This window comes from Dipodomys spectabilis, unplaced genomic scaffold (genome assembly GCF_019054845.1).
Source record: "Dipodomys spectabilis isolate Male_0828 unplaced genomic scaffold, ASM1905484v1 ptg000365l, whole genome shotgun sequence".
Classification (NCBI taxonomy): domain Eukaryota; kingdom Metazoa; phylum Chordata; class Mammalia; order Rodentia; family Heteromyidae; genus Dipodomys; species Dipodomys spectabilis.
Genome location: NW_024871042.1, coordinates 3,568,581 through 3,590,183, shown reverse-complemented (window position 1 = coordinate 3,590,183; position 21,603 = coordinate 3,568,581). Strand labels below are relative to the sequence as shown.

General features: G+C 38.7%; 1 protein-coding gene across 1 annotated transcript in view; it reads right to left on the bottom strand.

Moving 5' to 3' along the window:
• Positions 1 to 331: 331 nt before the first annotated feature.
• Positions 332 to 21,603, bottom strand: part of Dstn (destrin, actin depolymerizing factor) — a 30,482-nt gene continuing 9,210 nt past the window's right edge. Inside the window, exons 2-4 of the mRNA XM_042666431.1 lie at positions 6,805 to 7,112; positions 3,713 to 3,789; positions 332 to 1,554 (exon numbers count right to left, since the gene is read on the bottom strand). Of these exons, the coding sequence (XP_042522365.1) occupies positions 1,445 to 1,554; positions 3,713 to 3,789; positions 6,805 to 7,112 (495 nt within the window). The 3' untranslated portion in view covers positions 332 to 1,444. The remainder of the gene's footprint in view (positions 1,555 to 3,712; positions 3,790 to 6,804; positions 7,113 to 21,603) is intronic.

The window sequence follows — 21,603 nt, the reverse complement described above, 5'->3', positions numbered from 1 at the left end:
CTGTTCAAAGGGGTGACATTAAGCAACATAGTGTATTCATAAAGTGCTTTGTTAAATGGCCACTTCTTTGTAAAACTACTTAAAGATAATAATAAAAAGAAAAAAAATCCAGGATGCGAAGCACCATTCTGGGCAACTCCGAAAGACAAGAAAGCACAATGCTCCATGTTTTGCTTCCCTAAGGCTCACATCTGGATACACATTTGGAATAAGGGGGCCTAGCATTTTCATTCATGCAGAGGAGCAGGAGCTGTTACCTTAACTGTCAGAAATACCATACAGAAAGCCAAATCCTTCATTCCCAATTCACACATGAATAATTACACAAGAATAAGTTAAAAATGCTTCCTTTATTACATAAAGCCTATATTGCTACTTCTAAGTTCAACTGTTTGTGCATCTCTACATTGTTCGGTGTGTCATGCCTGTGATGTTAAAGACAATCACTTCCAAGTGTCATTGGGGCAGTGGTCCCTTGTGAGTGTCATCCTCCATACCTGTTCCCCACCTGCACAGTTGACAGATTGCTCTAGGAAATTATGGTCTCCCAAGCCCCAGAGGAAACCAACAGCATTCTTCCACTCTTACTGCACCAGGTTCGGCACAGTTCTGAAGGAGACACAATGAAAGATTTTGCAAGTGTCCTGGCTTACCATACCAATATACTGTTTATCATTTTCATTGACAAAGCAGATTACAGTGGAGCCCTATTTGCATCATAATTAGTTGTTACAAGGCATTGCACATTCTTCTGAGGACATACCATGATTTCTAAGCTGCAAGGTCACTCACAAATGGTCTCCCAGCTAGTGAGGCTGCTAACTGCAGGTGCCATGCTGCCTCTTGCACTCCCACCTTGGCTTGGAGTTGTGCTTTGTAACATTAGTGTGAATTATAAGTAGACACAATTCTGAGGTGGACTTCCTTACACATTTGGTAGAACTAAAAGACTGCTTGACTTAAGTCTTACTGCTGTTAGTATATTAGTGTTGTTACACATTATGAAGAAAATTATATCCAAATATGCTGTTCAGGTCAATAAAGAATAGAGAATTAAAAATACTTTGAGCCAAAATTATAACCAGTTCTCCAAGTAAAAGTAACTGCGGTGGTTAACAAGGATGTAAAAATGTTCTTCACATGGCCTTGTGCTGTTTTGTGAACTGCATTATTAAAAATCCTGAGCATAATAAGCATCCTTATAGGTTAACTCATCAAAACAGGCATTTGGCCAGTTAAGAATTTAAGTTCACACTGATAAAACTTTAGACTCTAGATTTATTTAGGGCTATATTTGGACATGTTTATATTTATGTTACTCTAGAAGATGACAAGACAGCTCCCCCTCAGTAAGACCCTGGCCTAAATAAAATTTGCTTTACTTATATAGCAAGAGGATAATATTAAACATGGAAGCTTTCAATTTGTGGCACTGAATGATGATCTACACAGGGCACCCTTCAAAAGCTACAATTAAGGACCCGCCTAGCTTTTCAGCAATACAAGCTCGGTTGAGGTCTTCCGGCCCATTTGCTTGACATTCATGCTTTATACCTAGAGAGAAAAACAATAGTCCTATTTAGAATTATGGCAAGCAACTCAGTTATTTAAGATACCAGTGCTTTTAAAGGTCACTTCCAATATGGATTAACTGGTGTTTACATACCATGAAATCCCACATAGTAATGAGAAGAAATAATCTGTAACCACATGCATCAAAATAGATGACTCATTGATTTCAAGAAGCCAGAAAAAAAACCAACAGGTTTACATTCTGTATGATTTTTATATAGTACACAAAATCAGCTCACACTAACATAGGCACCCTGGCTTCCCTTGTATGTAAGGGGAAAAGGGCAGGAATGCAAGCGGTCATGATGGAGGCTTCTAGAATGCTGGTCATTAGATCAAAAGTCAACCATTCAGTTTAGCCTGTGAAATTTCATGCACTGCTACAATAATTTATGAGCTTACTCTTCTAAAGATGTGCTGTACCTCAATAAGGCAAATGTAGGAATGCCTATGGCAGCACTTTCCTGAGACAGCCACCACCTCTCCAAGAATGTAACACACTTGAGAAACCTACCATGATGAAAACTAACACATTCCCACTGTTCTATCGGCATCCCACACAATAAGCTTCGTTCCAGGATTGCTAAGAGCAGCTATGTTCTAAATAGTTGCATTATTCTAATAGTTTAAGACTATTTCTCAAGTTCTGCTGAAAGCACAACATGCCAACTTTGAGGCAACTTAAGACTGATTTGAGAAAGCTGGTGTCTTCATTAGGAAAAGGTGACAAAGTGACTGTCATTTAACATAATCAAATCAAGTCTATATACAGCAGTCCTCTATACTAAAAAGGCAATGCATACTAATAGTGATGAGGAACCCATTCGACTCTTTGTTGATGATTAAGGAGTGTGAGAATGTCAGTTAACCACCAGGTGAACTGGCTGCTGGGAGTGGCCCAACGTAAGCATGAAGAGCCCAGTGACGCACTGAACTGTGCTGCGGGGTACTGGGACAAAGGAAAAGAAGGCAGGATTCTGTTTTCTTAGCTAAGTAAAACTAAGGAGAAAAAAAACTTGTTCTACAAGAATACAAGAACCACTCACAGAAAAAACCAACTCTGGACAAGCCTTTGGCTCAGGTAGCTGTTTGGAAATAGCTGTGGCAGGGAGGCAGCAGGAAAACACCAAGAATCAAGGCCCCATGGAGGTTATTCGGCTCTGGCCAATGTCATTCAGCAGTTAGCACAAGCTTAGCTTTCAGCATGGGCCTCTGGGAACACACCCCCATGCTCTTCCCACCATACCATTTTCTCCTGGCTGGACTCAGGCCAGGCCCTGTTGTCCAGACCCCAGTCACCGACTGGCAGGCAAATAACTGGCCAGCTTAAGGTCAATGCACTTTCCTTTGGATACAGACAAATCAATTACCTAAAGTCATACCATTCTCCACAGTAAGGCTAGAGATAAGAGCATTCTGCCCTCTTATAAACATTTACTTTTTACAACTCAGTCGTATTAACTACATTCAAAGGCAATAGTAAAAATTGATTATACAGTATGACTAATGTAAAACAACTGGTCTCCACATCCTCCATGAGAGACTAGTTTAAAACCAGTCTTAGCTGAGGATGGTAGCATATGTGTGTAACCCATATGTCTGTGCTGGGTTACAAAGCAAGAGTAAGAATTAAAGGCCAACCTGAGGAACACAGAAAATTCAAAGCCACCCTGAGCTACATATCAAGACCTTGTCATTAAAAAATAAAAAGCTAGCCAGGTGCCGGTGGCTCACACCTATAATTCTATCTACTCAGGAGGCTGAGATCTGAGGATAATGGTTCAAAGCCAGCCCAGACAGGAAAGTCCAGGTGACTCTTATCTACCAAAAAGCTGGAAGTGGAGCTGTGACTCAAGTGGTAAGAGTGCTGGCCTTGAGCAAAAAAGCTCAGGGACAGCACCAAGGTCCTGTGTTCAGGACCTGCACTAAATATATGAATGAATACATAAAACAAGCCCACCCTTAAATAAGTGTCATACAGTCAACACTGAACGAGTAAGTACTGTTAACAATGGCTTTGTAACATCAGGAGATGCTCAGGGGCTATTTCCTCAGAACAAGAAATCAAGAAAAATTTCAGTGCAGTTCTAGGGGCTTACCCCCACCTAAACACCTGGATGTGTAGCACATTAGCACATACCTTGAAACTTCTTTTTGATGGCATCCTTGGAGCTTGCATAAATCATTTTACTTTTCAGAGGCGCTAGTTCTGGTGCCCTAGATGGGAAGGATCCCAAAAATAAAACTGGTTTAAAAGGAAGTACGACTTGCCATCTTATCAATTTCTATCAGTGACAGGTAACAACAAGAGGAAACTCAGAATTATGTCCCCACTTTTTCTCAGAGGGTAAATGCTATGGATGGTAGTATATACAGAATCACTCAGGCTGACCCCAGTGAATACAAAGGAAAGAACAATGTAATAAGTAGAACCACTAACAGCGCCATAACAGATCTGGCACTGGGTACTCTCTCTGGATAATCTAATTTCTTTTTTTTCTTTTTGTCGGTCATGGGGCCTGAACTCTGGGCCTAGGCGCTGTCCCTCAGCTCTTCAGCTCAAGGCTAGTGCCCTACCACTTGGCCACAGTGCCACTTCTGGCTTTTTTCTGCGTATGTGGTGCTAAGGAATCAAACTCAGGGCCTCATGCATGCAAGGCAAGCACTCTACCACTGAGCCAACTTCCCAGCCCTCTAATTTCTTTTTAAATCATTTTTTTCTTGTGGTTAAAATTCAGGCTAATAATTACATTTTTTATAAGGTTTTTCTAACTTTATAAAGTTTCTAATTTACAAAAGTTTCAAACACAAACAAAAAGATTTAAAAACACCAACAAGGTCTAATGTCTGCCACCCCAAATTTTAAATGTTGTTATTCTGGCATTTTTGCTTCTGAATTATTTCCTAAAAAAGAATGAATTACAAGTAAGTACAAGTCCCCCTCTCAACCCTTTCCAGTCTTCTCATTTACATCTGTTCCAACAGTAGGTATGGACACTTGTTCCCATCTTAGTTTAATATAACAGATGTTCAATGTCAAGTCAGGAGTCAAAACCTATGATTAAAGTCGTATTTGTGACTTCATGATCCTAAATACAACTTTCAAGATTTTTTTTTCTGTTTTGGCTAAATAACAACTTGGTAATAATTATACCCTGCTTGTCAGTATCCCCATTATCTTGTATATACAATACTTGAGTGCCTTCTCTCAGGAATGGAAGCACAGGCCAAGCACAGTGTCTGTTTCACACAGCACTCTCAACCAGCAACACAGAAACCAACAATTAACCGTGAACAGAAAAGCTCACCCTGCTCAGATGCTTAGACAGTAATGTTTTCTTTCCCTTTTTTACCAGCAGGCCCCAGGACTGGCTGCATATCACACTGCCAGAATCAAGTATATGACGTCTCCATTTCCAGGACACTGAACCACCTAGTCTGTTTGGATGCTGTTTCCTCTCAATCCTAAGATTTAGTGGGTAAAACCATAACTACCTCAGGACTAGTAGATGTTTGATCTAAAAGTTAAGTAGTTACGTTCTCCTTTTACCATCAGGGACATGAAAAAACATTGGCTGTTCTGATTTTACTCAACTACATTGCTAAAATACTGAGGAACTACTCTTTGAACCCTGGAAAGAACTTGTTATGGAAACATCTACAATAAAGTTTTATATCTTCATAAAGTAAGTTAATAGTGCAAACTAAGTCACTGCATTTGTACTAAATTTCCTTCTATTTTTATTTTCAAAATTATGTTAATAAGAAAATTTAATTTTCATAGTGGAAAAAATACAGAAACTCAAAGTGCAAATAAAGGAACTACTAGCTTAAAAGTTGGATTTATAGCTGGCATACCTGCCTCAGTTATAATCCCACAAGAGCAGGTACTTCACTGTTCATTACAAGCACTTTTCATTTCCCCAAACCCTAATAATACCTAATACACAGTAGAAATAAAGTTTAATAAATGCACCTTCATTCAAAACCCAAATTCTTCTAATTTTGTCTTACCAACTATTACCTTTACATATCAATTTCAATGGAGCTGCCCCAATCCATATTAACTTGACCTCCTACTTGCATTCCTTACAATACCTTGGTTAAACAAGTACAGAAAAAGCTTGTTAAAATGGAACTGAGGTGTGATCTAAGGTTTCTTTTAAATCTCAATTCTTTGTCCTTCCCATGGAGGCTTGCATTCTAAGAACCTTTCCCTAGACCTACCTCACATACCCCAACACAAAAGGGGGTATTTACCAGTTCCCCTTTCCCTTGGAAGCTACAGAATATTCTAACTTTAGGGGTATGGTCATATCAAGGAATGTGGCATAATTAAATGGGGGATGCGTAAGTTTTAAGGTTCAATCTCAAATACTAACTTCAAAAGACCAGAACAACTTTAAACAACATGTCTAAGACCATACATACACATTACTTTATAGAACTACCTAGAGAGTTACAATGTTCAGAGCTTTCTGCAACACTGCAAATGTTCCATATATGTGTTGTCCACAGCACCTTAGCCCTTATTCTTGGCACATTTGAAATGAGGTAGTTCATTCAACTGAGAAATGAATTTTTTCTTAATTTAAATTTAAATAGCCACATGGGGCTAGTGACTGTCCTATGAAACAGAGATACTTATATATAGGAAGTTACAATGGGAAAGGAATGGCACTAATTTATTCAAAAGTAGCAGAGTGGAGGCACATATAATGGATATATGTCTAGAAGGGAGAAAAGCTGGCTCTTGGCATAACATAATAGAGATGTAGGGTTTGGCTTAGAAGTAAGCATGTTTAGTGAGTTCTGAGGATATACAAAAACCTGCCTCTTGCCCGTTTCCCATCAAAGCAAATACTAAGTCATGTTCTTTCAAGTATATAAAGTGACTAGAATTTAGTGTTGGTCCCACAAACATAAATTCAGCTAAAACCTTATGAAATCTTATAAATAAAAATTAAAGGGAGGTTGGGGGGAAGCTGGGAAGGGATGGGAAGGGGAAACAAAGGAGGAGGCTACAATGCTTGATAAGAAATGTACTCATTATCTTGCCCATGTAATTGTAACCCCTCTGTACAGTATTTTCACAATATAAATAAATAAAAAATTAAATGATGACTGCAAACAGCCTGAAGCACTACTTTCGTCTTAGACTGGTTCTCCAAGTGCTGACATTAGGAAATTAATGCTCAAATTTACAGAGACCCAATACTTCTAAACACTTACCACAAAAAGAACATCAATTCTTCTTTTCTAGATTCCTTGGTTTCAAAGCTTGCATCATACAAAGCATAACGACAATCTTTTTCAGGAAGCATTCCCACAAAATGCTTGAAAGGATCGGTTATGGTAACACCAACATCTCCAACCAAAATTTCTTTGCCTTCTTCAACAATGATGCACTTTTTGTCTGCACTGAGACAAAAAATGACAGCCTTCTTCCTTTTCTTAATTTCTTCTGGTGTGGAGCATTTTCTAACTTTCATGTCATAGAAAATGCGACACACTTCATCAGCAACTTGCACTCCAGAGGCCTATGATGAGAAAAGAAATGTACGAAACAGATTTTAGCATGCCAAATATAAGACTGCTGCATTTGTGGTTACAGATTGGCAAATATTAAAAATTTTCCATACCACCAGATAAGAAAACTAAACTTATTTTTAAAGCTTACATATACTGTATAAGTCACTCCTCACCATACCATATGGGATTTAGGGGAAACAGCCCTCACTGAGGCTCTAAGAATATATAAGTATATTCCTTTTGTAATACACAATAGACAGTTGGAAAAAAATCCATCTCCATAGCATCTCTTTTTCTAACCAAAAAAGAATTGAAGGGCTCTTGATATATTAAAAACTTGGTGATTAATATTCAGTAATCCATTAGTCACTGTTAAATTTTCATTTATGGGCTGATGATATGAAAATTTTAAAATGAAAGCTATTGGAATTTGTGGGGGGAGGTATAAGGGGACAAGGAGAGTGATAGAGGGGGTGATAGTGACACTGGAAATGTGAGTGGAAATGCAACAATGAAATCCACCCATACAACTAATGTAAGCTAATTAAAAAAAAATCATTCTCCAAGCTGGGTGCCAGCGGCTCATGCCTGTAATCCTAGCTACTCAGGAGGCTGAGATCTGATGATCGAGGTTCAAAGCCAGCCTAGGCAGGAAAAGTCCGGGAGACTCTATCTCCAATAAACCACCAGAAAACTGGAAGTGGCTCTGTGGCTCAAGGGGTAGAGCGCTAGCTTTAAGGTGAAGAGCTGAGTGAAAGACCCCAGGCCCAGAGTTCAAGCCCCATGATCATCCAAAAACAAAAACAAAACCACAAATCATTCTCCTATTAAACCTTTTGCTTTCATTACATCAGTAGCATATTCCTATTTATTTTAATAGTTCAATGAAGAGTACTCAGATATATGAAGAGAGCTCTGTAATTGTGGAGACCGTGATTGGAAAGATGGGAGTCTTCATTCACAATAAGATCCAGGTGATTTAACTTGGCTATCTTCTCCTCCTCAGAAACTAAACTTGAAACATTTGACTCTAAACCACATTTTTATGTAACAGAGAGAGAACATACTACAAGGTAAATCAGACATATCCAAAGCTGGCAACTTGTCATGTTCCAACTAACTTCTGTAACCTTAGCTTTAACAATAGTAAAATGGAAATTACACTGTTAATTCGAGAAGATTTAGACCACACACGTCAGGCACCCAAGTGCAAAGAGCAAGGGTACCATTCAGAAAACAAAGATTTAGGCTGGGAATGTGGCTTAGCTTGCCTAGCATGCATGAATCCCTGAGTTCAATTCCCTAGTAGCACATGAACAGAAAAAGCCAGGAAGTGGTGCTGTAGCTCAACTGGTAGAGTACTAGTAAAAAGAAGCTCAGGGACAGTGTCAGACCCTGAGTTCAAGCCCAGGACTGGCAAAAAACCCCCCCCCCCCAAAAAACCAAAAAAAACAAAACCCAAAAAACAAAGATTTACTTATCATCTTGTTAGAGCTTCTTCAACTCTAATTTTTATTAAAATTATTTGGGTTAAAGAAATCTATACAAATTAAACTGATACTCAAAACAACTTTGTTGGGTTGAGAAGAAATTATTCCCTTGACTATATTAGTGGCCTAAACAACTAATATTTGCACAGAAGAAAGATGACAGTCCTCTTAACATTTTAAGAGTCAATGACACTACCTCTTAACCATTATCTTAGGTACTTCTGTTGCTTGTAGGCATACATAAAAATCCACCATGAAGAAATGTGCAGCCTCTGGGTGAGTCACTAGGTTTAATCCTAAATCTGTCCCTTCCCCATATACAAGTCTCAAGCAAGCACACAGCAAATATTCAATAGCTCTGATAAATTAAAAATGTGCAAAGGTACTGCAATGTAGTTTTGCAGATCATGTCTTGCTTAAGGTGTGTGGCAGAGCTGAATCCAAGTTCCCCCTCTGCTAGGCAAGCTGTTGGCCTGCAGGAGCACAACCAGCTGGAGGGGGGCCTTCTGCTCCTCTCCAGCTGCATCACACAGAGGGAGCCCTGCATTCCAATTTGCTGTCACTACCAGGGATCTAGAAAATATTCCAAGCTAGCTCTCTGCCTTAATACATTTACTCTGAAAAAAAATCTTTTAAAGGATGAATAGCCTTAAATTTACCAATTTCCAGTTATAAAAGTTCTCACTCTCTACAAAGTACAAATATCATTCTTGAGAGGATGGCTTATGCAGACCAAATAGCAACCCTACTGTTATATATGAACATTCAACTCCCACTAAAACTTAAGTAAAACTCTATGAATCACTGCTCCCCCTTCCAAAAGGAGGGGGTAAAAACTCATAAAGAAACTTATTTATTGTTTTAATAAGTGGGGAAAAGAAACTATTTCAACAAAGTAAACTGTATATAATAAAGACCATTTGCAAATCTTACTCAGAATATATAAAAGACAATCCTTATAAGATTTGCTTAGCCCGTGTGACAGGCAAGAAGTGAGAAAGGGAGGGTAGAGACAAGAAGGCAGTTTTTTTAGACTACTGTGATTTTATCTTAGTTGTACAAATGGATTACAATTCAACATGTCCATCTAAGTATAATGAAGCTTGATCATTGTCATCTCTTTTCATCACTTTCCTCTCTCTCTCCCAATCCCACCCTCCCCTCATTTTTCCTAGTTCTACATTTTCACACATGTACATTGAATATTATGACTGTATTCTGCCAACCTTCCTTTCTTCATACCTCACCCCTCCATATACCTCAAGTACCAGCTTCCTAATATTCTTTTTGCTAAACTCTAAGTTAGTTGCTTGAAAGAATTACACCACTGGGGGGCTGGAAGGTGGCTCGGTAGTAGAGTGCTTGCCTAGCAGGCATGAAGCCCTGGGTTTGATTCCTCAGTACCACATAAACAGAAAGAAAAAGCCAGAAGTGGTGCTGTGGCTCACGCTGGTAGAGTGCTAGCCTTGAGCAAAAAAGAAACTCAGGGACAGTGCCTAGGCCTGAGCTCAAGCCCCAGGACTGGGGGAAAAAAAAAGAAAAGAAAAGAAAAAAGAATTACACCACTGGAATTCTTTCCTGCATATACCATACTTTAGTTGTTCATGTATATGTGTATTTGACCTTGTACATGTTTACATATAGAATAAGGAGTTTTATAAACCTTACAAAGAAAATTCCTCACTTTCTAAGAGAGAGGAGAGAGAGACATACAAAAATGGTACTGGAGGGGAAAAGCAACCAAGGGATGGTAAGCACACTGGAAACAGTCCCATTGCCACTGCTGTTTTCATTCAAGGGTTTTAGTCTTCTTCAGAATTAAATCCAATTCCCTTGTCACAGGATAAAGCTCTTTATGCTTACTTCTCTAGCCTCCTTTTCCAATCACACAAAATTCTGAGATTCCCTGAATATGTCATATTCCTGTGACATCTTACTTTCCTCCTCTTCAAATGGTCACCTTTCAGCTAGACATCACCTCCTCTAAGCAGGCCCTCCAGTTACCCTCTCTAATTTAAATATTCTTATTTACTAACACAAAATATATTTCTAACACAATACTGAGAGAGCTATCTTTAAGAGCAAGAACTTTTTTTTTGCAGTGTTAAAAGATAAACCGAGGGTCTGTACATGCTAGGCAAGTACTCCACCTTTGAGCTGTATCCCCAATCCTCTTCCAAAGTTTATTAATCTGCTGCTCAACAAACATCCAAACCTCCATCTTCCTAGAACTAAAGCTACCAATTGTTTACTTAATAAAAATGTAATACCTAGATTATGTTATAAAATCATGGATACATATTATTTTTAATGTCAAATATATGAATATCACATGATTTCTGGATAAATGCTGTAACAGAGACCTATATATATTAAGAGACATATTAATCAACATATTTAAATAATTCTATATCCATAGCTTTGTTAAATGGCCACTTAACACTGCAATTGAAAAATTAAAAAGGCATTATTTGGTAAGATGTATCTATGAGTACTTTTACACAAGATAAAAAGAATACTGAGTGCTGGGCACTGGTGACTCATACCTAGCTACTCAGGAGGCTGAGATCTGAGTACTGTGGTTCCAAGCTAGCCGGGGCAGAAAAGTCCCCATGAGAGTCTTATCTCCAATTAACCACTCAAAAACCGGTATCCTGCATCTTGTATATACATTTTTATAATTTGGGGAGGGGAAGGGATATAACAAAATGCTTACATAAGGAAACAGGGGCTGGGAAAATAGCTCAGTGGTGGAGTGCTTGCCTTGCATGCATGAGGCCCTGAGTTCCATTCCTGAGCACCACATAAGCACAAAAAGCCGGAAGTGGCACTATGACTCAAGTGGTAGAATGCTAGCCTTGAGCTGAAGAGCTGAGGAACAGCGCCCAGGCCCCGAGTTCAGGCCCCATGACCGTCAAAAAAATTAAAATTAAAATTAAAAAAAAAAAGGATACAGGTTGACCCATTGTAACAATGAGATGTTTAAGACACTATGTTGGGGGAGGAGGGAGAAATTGGGGAGGGAAGGGATGGTAGGGGAAAAACAAAGGAGGAGGTAACAATGCTCGATGGGAAATGTACTCATGTAACTGTAACCTCTCTGTACAATATTTTCACAATAATAAAAAATAGATAATGAAAAACAACAGAAGTGGCACTGTGGCTCAACTAGTAGAGCTCTAGCTTGAGCACTGGGACAGTGGCACCCAGAACCCCATAACTGGCAAAAAAAAAAAAAGAATATCAAAGATTTGCTAATATTTGAAAAAGAAATGTTTTATAATATTTTGTTGCATATCCTTCATGAAGAACCAAAATATACTTCTCTGATTCTTCCAAACATATTCTATGATATGCCAGCATTACCTTGATAGGAGCAAAAAAGAAAGAAAAAAAGAAACAGGTTAAGATTAATGCCCTTGATGATCTGAAACATAAAAGTTCTCATCCAAACACTAGGAAACTAAATTCGAAGTACCTCAAAAGGCTCACAGATAAGGCATCAAAAAGCTCAAAGTAAAAGTAAGCTGGACGCTGGTGGCTCCACCTGTAATGCTAGCTACTCAGGAGGCTGAGATCTGAGGATTGTGGTTTGAAGTCAGCAGGGAAGAAAGCTTGTGAGGCTCTTGTCTCCAATTAACCATGAGAAAACTGGAAGTGGTGCTGTAGCTCAAGTGCTAGAGTGCTTGCCTTGAGCTGAAGAGCTCAGGGACAGTTCCCAGACCCAGAGTTCAAGCCCCACAACCCTTCTACCCCCTCCTTACCTCCTCTGCCCCCCCAAACAAAAGACTGTATGTGACAAACCGACAGTCAACAACCTCTAAAATCAGTAACAAGTAGAAGACATCTTCTCTCACTACTTTTATTCAGCATGGTTTGAAGTCTTAGAGGATTAAAGCAAGAAAAAAAATTGTCAGGTTGGCTCATACCTGTAATCATAGCTATACAGGAGCTGAGATCTGAGGATCTTGGTTTTAAGCCAGCCTGACCAGACAAATCAGAGACTTTATTTGCTCTCCAATTAAACAGCAAAAAGCCAGGGACAGCGTCTTGGCTCAAGTGATAGAACAGAACCTTTAAATGAAATAGCTAAGCAAGAGTTCAAGCCCCAGAACCAGTGAGAGAGAAAGGAGAGAGACGAGACAAGAGAGACAGAATATGAAAGGAAGAACTCAAACTATCTTGGTTAAAAGAAAAGATTATATGGAAAAACCTAGACTGTCAAACAACTGTTAAAAATAATAAAGTCAGTAAGCTGACTTTATTTGAAATAAAATGTCCAAGTAAATTTGGAAAGGGGGGTTGGAAAGTAAGCTTTTGTATGACCACAGAAAAACTTCTGGTGCTGCTGTTAAAACCGTATTTATGGGAAGTTGTTAATAATATAAACAGAATATTGACAATTAACTTCAAATGACATGGTATAATCAAAATTATATCAAAATGACCTGGAGAAAAAGAAACTTACAACTTTATGTCTTACATGGAAATAAAAGTGACTTTTATCTTTTTATCCCAATTTCTTTAATTATGTATACAGATGTCTATATGAAATGTGCTGTTCTGTAATTTTTTTAAGGTTTATATTATATATAGTGCTTTGCAACTTTTTTTTTTTTTGGTCAGTCATGGGGCTTGAACTCGGCTTGGGCACTGTCCCTGCGCTCTTCAGCTCAAGGCAAGCGCTCTACCGCTTGAGTCACAGCGCCACTTTCAAGTTTCCCAATTTCTTATCTTTGCCAGTATGTCATTTTTTAATAGCTGAAAGAATTGGAATCAGCTGGTTATTTCCTTATAGTTTTTCTTTTTTTTGGGGGGGGGTCCGGTTATGGGGCCTGAACTCTGGGGCCTGGGCGCTGTCCCTCAGCTCTTCAGTTCAAGGCTAGCACTCTACCACTTCAGTCACAGCGCCACTTCTGGGTTTTTTCTTTTTGTTTATGTGGTGCTGAGGGATCGAACTCAGGGCCTCAAGCATGCAAGGCAAGCGCTCTACCACTGAGCCACCTTCCCAGCCCGTTTTTCTTTTTTTTTTTAAGCGCATTAATTACAGAGTTTCACTGTGTTATTTCCATTCAAATGTACAATTTAATCACAAACTCATCCCCTCTCCCTCCTTTTTAAAAATAATTTCAGCAGGTTTTGTTCATTTTCATACATGTGTAAAAAACACTTTGAGCATATTTGTCCCTATTTCATCTTCATCTTCCCCATTCTCACTGGCAAACCTGTCATTCTGGGCGCTGTCCCTGTGTTCTTCAGGGTGAGCGCTCTACCGCTTCAGCCACAGCACCACTTCCAGTTTTCTAGTGGTTTATTGGAGATAAGAGTCTCATGGACTTTCCTGCCTGGGCTGGCTTTGAACCATGATCCTCAAGATCTCAGCTTGTGTAGTTAGGATAACAGGTGTGAGCCACCGGCGCCTGGCCTGTCATTCATTTTTAAGGACTAGGTTATGTGTATGAGAACATGCAGTCAGTATTTGTCATTCTTTATAAGGTCTACTTTGCTAAATAGTTCTATCCTGCTTACACATAATTTTGTTCTTCTTTATGGCTGTATCATAGTCCTTTGTGTACACATACACAACACACTTTATTCACTCACTGAACACCTAGGCCAATTCCCTATTTTTAATATTGTGAACAATGCAGTTGTAAAAATGGGTGTACAGGTTTCCTGTATTGTTGAGTTAGTTTCCTTTTGATATAGGTATAAGAGTGGTGTAGCAAGAACATTAGAGTTGTTTTTTTTTGGCTGTAGGCCTTGAACTCTGGGCCTGGGTGCTATCCCTGGGCTCTTCACCTCAAGGCTAGTACTCTACCACTTGAGCCTCAGCACCACTTCCAGTTTTCCTGGTAGTTAATTGGAGATAAGAATCTCATGGACTTTCTTGCCGGGCTGGCTTTGAACTGCGATCCTCAGATCTCAGCCTCCTGAGTAGCTTAGGATTACAGGCATGAGGCACCGGCATCCAGCCAGAGTTGTTTGTAAGAACCTCCATACTGATTTTTATAATAGTTTCATTAATTTATGTTAACCCAACAGTGTGTATAAGGGTTTCTTGTTCCCAGCATTCTTGCTAAAAAAATCTGTGTCATTTTGACTTGTGTCTCCTTTGTGGTAAGGAAGTTGAATATTCTATTTCTTAGCCATTTGCACTTTTGAAAACTCTTCCAATTATTTCTCCATTTATTAGCCATTTATTCTGTTGGTGGTTAACTTTTGGAGTTTCTTACTTTTTTTTGTCAGTTGTGGGGCCTGAACTCTGGGCCTGGGCTCTGTCCCTCAACTCTTCAGCTGGAGGCTAGTTAGTGCTCTACCACTTGAGCCACAGCACAACTTCCAGCTTTTTCTGCTTATGTGGCTGGCGCTGAGGAATCGAACCCAGGGCCTCAGGTATGACAGACAAGCACTCTACCAGTGAGCTACCTTCCCAGCCCTCTTATATATTTTAGTATCAACCCTTTATCCAAGGAATAACTGGCAAAGATCTCACACTTTAGTTTCCCTTTGATTCTGGCAATTATTTCTTTTACTGTGAAGACTAAATCTTATGTCATCACATTTTTAAATTCTTGTTCTTATTTTCTTAGCAATTAGGGTTCTATATTTGGAAAAGTGTTAGTTATTCCTATATTTTTCTAGGATTTTCATTATGTTTGCTTCTAGCAGTTTCAAAGTTTCTGGATTTATATTGTTTTATTTGGAATAAATTTCTACACAGGATGAAAGACAAGGTCCTGATTCAATCTTCTACAGGGTTTCAATCTTATAGTTTTCTCAATAACAATGTTAAAGAGATCATATTATTTTCTGGCGCTTTTATTAAAAAAAAAAAAATCAGATGGCCATACCTATCTAGGTTTGTATCTGAGTTCTCTATTCTGTTCCATTGGTTATCTGTTTCTGTACCCTTACCATACTGTTTTATGACAGCAGAATAATGTGGTGTTGATACTGTGATACCTCCAGAGTTGCTCTTTTGGCTCAGGATTATTTTTGCTATTTGGGTTTTTTATGCTTCCTCATGAAATTTAGGATTGATTTTTCTTTTCCTGCCAATAATGACATTGGGATTTTGATGAAATTACAATGAATCTGTACACTGCTTTCAGTAGCAGAGCCATTTTCACATTAGTTCTTCAAATCCGTAAACATGGAAGGTTTTCCCTGTTTCTGGTATCTTTTCTTTCTTCTAGGTTTCAGTTTTCTTTCACCTTCTTAGTTTATTCCTTTTTCCCCCACTGAGGCTAATCAGAATGGAGCCATTTTCCTGAATTCTTTTTAGCCTGTTGTATGTGAAAAATGTATCAATCTTATAAATTAATATAATTTCCTACTACACATTGCCAAGTGTTTTTTGGTAGAATCTTTAGTGTCTTTAGAGGATCATACAATCTGCAAACAGTTCATTTGAATTCTCTTCTCTATTTGAATCCCTTTTATTTCCTTCCTTTGCTTTACTGTTCTATCAAGTACTACACTGCAGAGGAATAGATACTCTTGTTATGTTTCAGATTGTAGAGGAATGATTTACAGTTTTCCCTCCATTTAATATGATGTTGGCTATAGATCTGTCATAGCTTTTATTATGTTGAGATATGCTCCTTCTATACCTGGTTTCTTCAAAGCTTTTAACATGAAGAAATGTTGAATTTTGTCAAAGGCCTTTTCCATATCTGTTGAGATCATGTGATTTTTTTTTGGGGGGGGGCAGTGTCACGTGGCTTTAACTCAGGGCCTGGGTGCTGTCCCTCTACTCTTTTGCTCAAGGCTAGTGCTCTACCACTTTGAGGCACAGCTCTATTTCCAGTTTTTCTGGTGGTTAACTGGAGATAAGAGTCTCACAGGCTTTCCTGCTCAGATTGGCTTTGAACTGTGATCCTTAGATTTCAGCCTCCCAAGTTGCTAGGATTATAGGCATGAACTACCAGGGCCTAGTGAGATCATGAGATTTTTACCATATTGTTTATGTTATTAAATTTATTGATTTATATACATTAAATCATCCTTGCTTCTATGAAATAAAAGCAACTTCATCATGGTGTAAAATCTTTCTAGTGGGCTTGCTGAATTTGTTGTAAACTTTGCATTCATGTTCATCATGGAAATTGGTCTGTTATTTTCTCCTTCTGTTTTTGTGTCCTTAATCTGGTTTTCAAGTTGAGTAATAATAGCTTTCGAGTTTGTTACTATTCCTTCCCTTTCTGACTTATGGAGTAGTTTGAGGAACATTGGTGTTAATTCTTTAAAGGTATAGAAATCAGGTTCTCTGTTTGGGAGGCTATTAATGTTTGAACCTAATTGCTTATTATAGATATTTAAGTGGCTTACATCCTTTTAGTTCAATTTTAGTACACCAATTGACCTAGAAATTTACTTCTTTAGAAGATCTTCCTATTAGAATATTGGTGTTTTTTTTTAAAGAACTCCAGATAGGGCTGGTAAGGTGGCTCAGTGGTAGAGTGCTTGCCTTGCAAGCCAGAGGCCCTGGGTTCAATTCCTCAGCACCACATAAGCAAAAAGAAAAAAGCCCGAAGTGGCGCTGTGGCTCAAGTGGTAGAGCGCTAGCCTTGAGCTGAAGAGCTGAGGGACAGCGCCCAGGCCCAGAGTTCAGGCCCCACGACTGGACCCCCCCTCCAAAAAAAAAAGAACTCCAGATAATCTTCTGGATTTCTTTGGTATTTGTTGTGATTGTCCTCTTTCTCATCTCTATTTCTATTCACCTTCCTTTTCCTTTTTCTTTTGGTTAGACTGGACAAGTTTGTCAGTCTTAACAGGGTGAATATGTTTTACTACAAGACAGTTTCATTGTTAGTGCTGAAGGCTCAATGGTAGACTTTTTGTATACCATGTCGGAGACCTGGGCTCGATTCCAGCCACCCCAAGACTAAAACTTCGCTTTTCAGGCCCTAAATTTGATCCAATCTTTTACTATTCTAGGGCTTTTAATATGTAATTGAATTTTTAAAACTTCAAAAAAGATTGTCAGTCTTGCTTATCTAGCTGTTAAAGAATCAACTTCTTTCACTTTTTTTTTTTTTTGCCAGTCCTGGGACTTGAACTTAGAACCTGGGCTCCATCCCTGAACTTTTTTTTGCTCACGCTAGCACTCTACCACTTGAGCCAGCACTACTTCTGGCCTTTTCTGTTTATGTGGTACTAAGGAATCAATCCCAGGGATTCATGCATGCTAGAGGCAAGTACACTACCACTAAGCCATATTCCCAGCCTTTTCACTGATTCTTTGTACTGTTTAGTTTCTATTGCTCATTTCCCTCTAATACTTATTATCCCTGTCTATGCTTTTAGGTTTGGCTTCCTGCTTTTCTAAGAGCTTGAGATGCATTGTTAGGTTAATTATTTGAAGTTTTTTTTTTTTTTTTTAATGTAGGTACTGATGGTATAAACCTTCCTCTTAGCATGTCCTTCTATTTCCAAAAATTCTAGTAAGCTGTGTTTTTATTTTGGTCTTTATTTCCCTTCCTTTCTTCTATGTCCAACTCCATGTTCAAAAGCGCAGTCTCCATGTGTTAGAATATTTTCCACAGTTTCTCATGTAATTGATTTCCAGTTATATTCCACTGTGGTCTGAAAAAACGCGAGAAATAGATGTCCCCAGTGGCTTATGCCTATAATCCCTGCTACTCAGGAGGCTGAGATCTGAGAATCTCAGTTTGAAGCCAGCCCAGACAGGAGTCTGAGACTTATTTATTTCCAATTAGTCACAGAACAATCCTGAAGTAGCACTGTGGTTCAAGTGATATGAGTGCTAGCTTTGAACAAAAGAGCTCAAGGACAGTGCCCCAGGCCCAGAATTCAAGACACAGGACTGGCAAAAAAAGAAAGAAAAAAAAAAACATGAGAATTTCAATTTCCTTACATTTAAGACTTTAACTCTGGAAATATATGATCTATTGGAAAAAGTTGAATGGACTGCTGAAGATATGTATTTTTCAGCTGTATGTGGAATATTCTGTAGCTATTAACCCATTTGGTCAGAAGGACCTACCAAGATGACTTGAATTTTTTTCCCTTTGGATGACCTATTTAAAGGTGAGTCTCCCACTATTGTGTTGGAGACTATCTGAGCTTTTGTGTTCAGTGATGTTTCTTTTATGAAACTTGATGCATTGACATTTGGTGTGTATGCTTACAATAGATAAATCTTCCCATGGACTGTTTCTCTTTACCAATACAAAGTAACCTTCTTTGTCTCTTCTAATTGTGGTTTAAAGTCAACTGTCAAATGAGCATGGCTAGTCTCTGCTAGCTTTTTTACCCCCATATTATAAAAAGAATTTATCGGCAAGGTGATGTACAGAGGGGTTACAGTTACATAAAGTAGTGATTACATTTCTTTCCTTTTTTGGGGGGGGGGGGGGATCCGGTCGTGGGGCCTGGGCGCTGTCCCTCAGCTCTTCAGCTCAAGGCTAGCGCTCTACCACTTGAGGCACAGCACTACTTCTGGCTTTTTTCTTTTTGCTTATGTGGTGCTGAGGAATCGAACCCAGAGCCTCAGGCATGCAAGGCAAACGCTCTACCACTGAGCCACCTTCCCAGCCCTGATGTATTTTTTTTTTGGGGGGGGGGGTCAGTCATGAGGCTTGAACTCTGGGCTTGGCTGCTATCCCTCAGCTCTTCAGCTCAGGGTGAGCACTCTACCACTTGAGCCACAGCGGCACTTCCATGATTACATTTCTTGTCTAACTTGTTACCCCTTCTTTCATTCTCCCCTCTTTCCCTCCCCACAACCCCCCCGCCCCGCAAATTGTACAGATCATTTCCAACATATTGTCTTGTGAGTATTGCTGTTGCCAAGGTTCCCCCTTTGTCCTTTGTCTCACCCTGCTTGCTTTTGAGCTGCATATGCTTCCAAAGCCATTTTCTTTCCATTTAAGCTAGAGTATGTCAGTGATACGTGTTCCCCGCACGCAGACACCAAATAGCTGAGTCTTGTTTTTAAATCCAGTCCATCAATTTGTCTTTTTTGCTTGAAGACCTAAAGCCATTAAGATTCAGTGTTATTGTGAAAAACTATTTAGTAATTCTGCCACTCTGTTGTTTTGATTATCTGTACTCATGTGCTTATCTATTCATCTGGTGAGGTTTTCTACTATATTTTCATTGTTACATCTATTTTGCTCTTCTGTGTGTGAAATTCCTAGCCACTTGTCAGTATGGTTTAATGGGAATGATAACACCTCCCTCACCAGGTGTTATAAAAATTGAATACAACAAGGTAACACAATGCCTAATAATATTTGAAAGTTATCTAAGATAGCATTAACTTCTTTTATTTATTAGGCCTTCAAGTGGCTTTCTATGGCTCAAGATGCCTCAATGAGCATGAAAAGGAAGACTAGCACTGATTAAGGGGTTTCCATATTCTAGGTTCACTTTAAGGTATAACACTCTTAACAATACTTGCTTCATCTCCAGGAATTTTTACTGAAAGACTCAATTCTTATGTAGTATACAAATTGTTATGTAGTATATAGGGGAGCTCTTAATTATTGCAGTACTTACACCTCAATTCCCAGTATTTTTTTAAATGTATGAGAATGGTAGAAGATTAGAAAAATCCATTTACACGGTTCCTATGTCATAATGAAGAAAACTCTTGCTGGGCATCAGTGGCTCACACCTGTAAACCTACCTCCTCAGATGTCTTAGATTTGAGGATTGTGGTTTAAAGCCAGCCCAGGCAGAAAAAGTCTGAGACTCTTATCTCCAATTAACTACTAGAAAAAACAGGAAATGGAGCTGTGCCTCAAAGTGGTAGAGCACTAGCCTTGAACAAGGGAGCTCAGGGACAGTGCCCAGGCCCTAAGTTCAAGACCCAGGACCAGTACAAAAAGAGAAAAAGAAAAGGGGGGGGGGGGGGAAGGAAGGGAGGAGAAAAGAAAAAAAAAACCCTCTCATTATTCATTAGTGTTCATTCAATAACATCTGCGTGGACTACTATGACAAAGGCATTCTACTACTGATATGTGCAGATTCAAGAATTTCACAAAATACCTTGGTTAAGTCTTACAGAAGAAATTCATACACTATCTTATTATTCTTAGACATGTGCAGAAATGTAGAGAATTAAGTATTGGTATCCATATTAACTCCCCATTACAAATGGAAAACAACAATCATCCACAATGTATAAAGCTTATTCAATAAGTTGACTGACCACTAATCATTTTGAGTTTAATGAGTTCTATAAATATGAGTATTGCAGCTGAGGATCTGTATTTTAAACAAATATAAAAATTTTAAATCTGAATTCCATTACTGGAAATTTAAGTATATTTGGAGCAAGTTAGACATGTGAATTTTTTTCAACTAAGTTTTACACTAAAGTTAGATCAAATATATCCAATAAAATCTTAAGTATCTGAGTTGTGTTTAAGGTGTAAATGAATTTCAATCACTCTGAGGAAAAATCATGAAAAGCTTTTAATATTGATTAAATGTTAATGTAATATTTGAAGTATATTTAAATAAATTTCATGTTTTACTTTTCAATGGAGCAACCAGAACCTTTTATTTATTTATTTATTTCTGGTCGGTCGTAGGGCTTGAACTCTGGGCTTGGTGCTATCCCTGCGCTCTTCAGCTCAAGGCAAGCACTCTACTGCTTGAGCCACAGTAGCACTTCTAGTTTTCTAGTGGTTAATTGGAGATAAGAGTCTCACGGACTTTTCTGCTGGGGCTGGCTTTGAACTGTGATCCTCAGATCTCAGCCTCCTCAGTAGCTAGGATTACAGGCGTGAGCCACCGGTGCCCAGCTCAGAACCTTTTAAAGTACATAGATAATGTTTTATTCTCTTTGACAACACTGCTATAGTAACATTTTTTTTAATAAAGCAGAAGTTCTTATTTCCAATGACAAACATTCTTTTTTTTTGACAAACATTCTTATAACAAAACTTCAACAATGTGAGAATTCCTCGAAGCTTCTGAGCTTCAACAATTGACTTCAATCACTCTATAGCAAATTGGAATCTTTCTGGTA